Below are 4,975 nucleotides of genomic sequence, written 5' to 3' on the forward strand. Positions count from 1 at the left end.
TTCTTTTTTTTTTCTTTTTTCTGAGACAGGGTCTCACCCTATTGTCCAGGCTGAGCACCATGGTGCTATCATAGCTCACTGCAGCCTCAACCTCCTAGGCTCAAGACATCCTCCCACTGCAGCCTGGGACTGTAGGCACGTGCCACCACGTCCAGCTAATTTTTGTATGTTTTGTAGAGATGGAGGTCTCACTATATTGTTCAGACTGGTCTTGAACTCCTTAATGCAAACCATCTTCCCACCTCAGCCTCCCAAAGTGTTGGGATTACAGGCGTGAGCCATCGCACCCGGCAGTCTTTTTCTTACTGATTCTCTGCTCACTCTTTTATTCACTCCTCTGGTCACCTACATTTTCTCTCTCTCATTGGCTACTTCACTCACTCCATTATCTACACTTGCCTCCTTTTATGCCACACACATTTCTTGAGTACCAATCACAGCCACACTGTTTTGTGTCAGGCTTTACACACATTACCTTGTTTTAGATAAATAAACCACTATAATCCAAACAGTTACACCATTTCACAGATGAGGAAGCAGACGCATGGGAAGGTTATGAAGTCTGTCTTCTTGCAGGAACCCCCAGCTGTCACAAATGTGTGTTCCTTTCCCTGCCTGTATTCTTCATGTCTCTCTCTTCTTTTCTTCAGGGAAAGAGTATGCCAAGGGAGACAGCCGATACATCCTGTAAGTGTTTGCCTCTGTCAATGGAGACCGGCATTGGTTTTGGTGGGGTGGTAAGTTACCCTAATGAGGTAACCTGTAGGAAGAGCACACCGATGCCAGTGTCCCCTCATGCTTTCTCCTGCAGGGGTGACAACTTCACAGTGTGCATGGAAACCATCACAGCTTGCCTGTGGGGACCACTCAGCCTGTGGGTGGTGATCGCCTTTCTCCGCCAGCATCCTCTCCGCTTCGTTCTACAGCTTGTGGTCTCTGTGGGTAAGGAGAGGGCACTAGAGGGGCACTGGGCACTAGAGGGGTTGATGGGGAATCCACAGACACAGGTGCATCCCTGTGGGTGGGATCTCAATGGTGCCATTGAGTCAGGGGTGAGTCAGACTGAATGACAAACCCCTGAGGCTCTGGAACAGCCATGCCCTTCTCTGAGCCTGTACTCTCAGGTGGGGAGGGTTCATTTTTCTTCCTCCTCCTCCTTCTCCATCACAGAGTCTCCTGTGAAGGTTACATGAGGTGGCCCAGGGTGGTAAGAAGCCCCTGGAACCTCCAGGATCAGGACTCTGAGATCCCTTCATGTAAGATTCAGTCATCTTTTTTTAAGATAGGGTCTGGCTCTGTCACCCAGGCCAGAGTGCTATGGTGTGATCTGGGCTCACTGCAACCTCCACCTCCCAGGCTCAAGCGATCTTCCTGCCTCAGTCTCCTGAGTAGCTGGGACTACAGGCATGTGCCACCGTGCCTGGCTAATTTTTGTATTTTTAGTAGAGATGGGGTTTTGCCATGTTGCCCAGGCTGGTCTCAAGCTCCTGAGCTCAAGCAATCCTCCTGGCTTGGCCTCCCTAAGTACTGGGATTACAGGCGTGAGCCACCGGGTCCAGCCTCAGTCATCTTGTGTTATTAAATTGTTAGCTTTCTTTAGTTCTAGAGATAGGAGTTATCTTTAGTCCCAGAATCCTAAGCTGTCTTGGATTCGAGGATTTTGAACTTAAATCTGAAGGTGTGAGCTTTCCTGAGTTCTGAAATTCTTAGCTCTCTGGTGTCTGGGATCTCACTTTTCTGACTTCTCGGATTTTCAGCTCTATGATTTCAGAATACTTAGCTCTGAGACCTTGAATGATGACTTGGAAAGTGCCTTGGAATAGAGAATTGGGGAAACTGTTCCCTTCCTCACTGGGGCTTCTCTTTCCCCTCCTGCCGCCCACAGGCCAGATCTATGGAGATGTGCTCTACTTCCTGACAGAGCACCGTGAGGGATTCCAGCACGGGGAGCTGGGCCACCCTCTCTACTTCTGGTTTTACTTTGTCTTCATGAATGCCCTGTGGCTGGTGCTGCCTGGAGTCCTTGTGCTTGATGCTGTGAAGCACCTCACTCATGCCCAGAGCATGCTGGATGCCAAGGCCACAAAAGCCAAGAGCAAGAAGAACTGAGGAGTGGTGGACTGGGCTCGAACACTGGCCGAGGAGGAGCTCTCTGCCTGCCAGAAGAGTCTAGTCCTGCTCCCACAGTTTGGAGGGACAAAGTTAATTGATCTTTCACACTCAGGCTCATAGGTGGGCACAAGAAGGGGAATAAAGGGGCTGTTTGAAGGCACTGCTGGGAGCCATTGGGACACAGATACAAGAGAAGCCAGGAGGTCTATGATGGTGACAATTTTTAAAATCAAGAAATAAAAGATCTTGACTCTTAACACTGAGAGATCCTTAATTACTAACCCTAGAGATGCCCTATGACTGACCCCACAGATCCCACCATCATTCACTTATTCCAGACCCCCATCAGTATCATATAGACCTCCCATCTCTGACCTCACAAACCCCTATCGCTGACCCTCCTCCCAGACCCCATAACTCACCACACAGACCCTATCACTGGCCCCACAGTCCCCTTGTCTTAGCTCGAGCTGCCATAACAAAATGCCACAGACTAGACTTAAACCACAGAAATTCATTTTCTCATAGTTCTGGAGTCCAAGATCAAGGTGTCAGCAGGTTTGACTTTTCCTGAGACCCCTGTCCATAGCTTGCAGGTGGCCACCTTCTCACTGTGTCCTCACATGGTCTCTACGAACTAGCATCCCTGGTGTCTCTCTGTGTCCAAATTTCCTTTATTTATTTATTTTTATTATCATTATTATTATTTTTTTTGAGACAGAGCCTAACTCTGTGCCAGGCTGGAGTGCAGTGGTGTGATCATGGTTCACTGCAACCTCTACCTCGCAGGCTCCAGCGATCCTCCTGCCTCAGCCTCCTAAGTAGCTGGGACTACAGGTGTGCAGTACCAAATACGGCTATTTTTTTTTTATAGCAACGGAGTCTCAGTATGTGTTGCCCAGGCTGGTGTGGAACACCTGGGCTCAAGCAATCCTCCCACCTCAACCTTCCAAGTAGCTGGGACAACAGGCACATGCCATTATGCCTAATTTTTTTTTTTTTTTTTTTTTTTTGAGTGGAGTTTTGCTCTTGTTGCCCAGGCTGGAGTGCAATGGCACAATCTTGGCTCACCACAACCTCCGCCTCCTGGGTTGAAGCGATTCTCCTGCCTCAGCCTCCCGGGTAGCTGGGATTACAGGCATGCACCACCATGCCTGGCTGATTTTGTATTTTTAGTAGAGATGGGGTTTCTCCATGTTGGTCAGACTGGTTGCGAACTCCCAACCTCAGGTGATCTACCCGCCTCGGCCTCCCAAAATGCCGGGATTATGCCCGGCAATTTTTTTTCAATATTTTGTAGAGACGGTGTCTCTCTATGTTGCCCAAGCTGATCTCAAACTCCTAGGCTCAAGTGGTCCTCCCACCTCAGCCTCCCAAGTAGCTGAGACTACAGGTGTGAACTACCATGCCTGGCCCAAATTTCCTTTTATGAGGACACCATTTGACCAGCCTGGGCAACATGGTGAAACCCCATCTCTACAAAAAATTTTAAAAAATTAGCCGGGCATCATGAGGCCACGATGGGAGAATCATCTGAGCTAGGGAGGTGTAAGCTGCAATGAGCCATGATCATGGTGAGATCCTGTCTTAAAAAAAAAGGTGGGGGCGGGAGGGGGTTGGCACCAGTCAGGCACAGTGACTCATGCCTATAATCCCAGTACTTTGGGAGGCCGACACAAGTGGATCACCTGAGGTCAGGAGTTTGAGACCAACCTGGCCAACATGGTGAAACCCCGTCTCTACTTAAAATACAAAAATTCGCCTGGCATGGTGGCACATGCCTGTAATCCCAGCTACTTGGGAGGCTGAGGCAGGAGAATCACTTGAACTCTGCAAGTGGAGGTTGCAGTGAGCCAACATCATGGCACTACTGCACTCCAGTCTGGGCAACAGAGTGAGACTCTTGTCTCGAAAAAGGCAGGGGGCACCATTTCTATTGGATTAGGCCCACTCTATGAGCCCCGTTTTAACTTAACCACCCCTTTAAAGTTCCTATCTCCAAATATAGTCACATTCTGTGGTATTGGGGGTTAGGGCTTTAACGTATGAATTTGGGGAAGACACAGTTCAGTCTATAACATTCTGTTCTCTCTGGCCTCCCAGAATTCATGTCCTTGCATGCAAAATACATTCACCCCCATCCCAGCAGCCCAAAACTCTCTTTTGTTTTTTCGGAGACAGTGTCTTGCTCTGTGGCCCAGGCTGGAGTGCAACAGCACGATCTCAGGTCACTGCAACCACTGCCTCCTGTGTTCAACTGATTCTCCTGCCTCAGCCTCCCAAGTAGCTGGGATTACAGGCATACACCACCACCCCTGGCTAATTTCTGTATTTTTAGTAGAGACAGAGTTTCACTATGTTGACCTGGCTGGTCTTGAACTCCTGGCCTCAGATGATCTGCCCACCTCGGCCTCCCAAAGTGTTGGGATTATAAGCATAAGTCACTGTGCCATAAGCCACTCTGAAAACTTAACTGAGTCCAGCATTAACTTTAAGTCCCAAGTCTTACCTAAATATCATCCAAATCAAGTGTAAATGAGACTGGAGGTATGATTCATCTTGATGCAAAAATTCTCTAGCTGTGAACCCGTGAAACCAGATAAATTATCTGCTTCCAAAATTCAGTGGTAGGACAAGCATAAGCTAGATAGATATTTCCATTCCAAAAAGGAGAAATCAGAAAGAAGAAAGGGATCACAGGCCAGGCATGGTGACTCCCGCATGTAATCCCAGCATTTTGGGAGGCTGAGATGGGAGGGTCACTTGAGCCCAGGTATTTGAGACCACCCTGGGCTACATGGTGAAACCCCGTCTCTACAAAAAACTAAAATATTAGCCAGGTATGGTGGTACACGCCTATAGT

General features: G+C 48.6%; 1 protein-coding gene across 1 annotated transcript; it reads left to right on the forward strand.

The window, feature by feature from the left end:
* Positions 1 to 244: 244 nt before the first annotated feature.
* On the forward strand, positions 245 to 2,366 carry EBP (EBP cholestenol delta-isomerase). Its single transcript, XM_023199121.2, has 3 exons — positions 245 to 687; positions 812 to 942; positions 1,886 to 2,366. The coding sequence occupies exons 1-3, from the start codon at positions 596 to 598 to the stop codon at positions 2,107 to 2,109; spliced, it is 447 nt and encodes a 148-aa protein (XP_023054889.1). The 5' UTR covers positions 245 to 595; the 3' UTR covers positions 2,110 to 2,366.
* Positions 2,367 to 4,975: the final 2,609 nt, after the last annotated feature.

The sequence above is a fragment of the Piliocolobus tephrosceles genome, unplaced genomic scaffold (assembly GCF_002776525.5).
Source record: "Piliocolobus tephrosceles isolate RC106 unplaced genomic scaffold, ASM277652v3 unscaffolded_15776, whole genome shotgun sequence".
NCBI classification, from domain to species: domain Eukaryota; kingdom Metazoa; phylum Chordata; class Mammalia; order Primates; family Cercopithecidae; genus Piliocolobus; species Piliocolobus tephrosceles.

Bases quoted from the DNA above. Each gene is read 5' to 3' on its own strand.
- EBP (XM_023199121.2), top strand. From the start codon at position 596: ATGTGTGTTCCTTTCCCTGCCTGTATTCTTCATGTCTCTCTCTTCTTT. The intron at 688-811 runs GTAAGTGTTTGC...TTTCTCCTGCAG, and splicing joins GGAGACAGCCGATACATCCT to GGGTGACAACTTCACAGTGT. The intron at 943-1,885 runs GTAAGGAGAGGG...TGCCGCCCACAG, and splicing joins ACAGCTTGTGGTCTCTGTGG to GCCAGATCTATGGAGATGTG.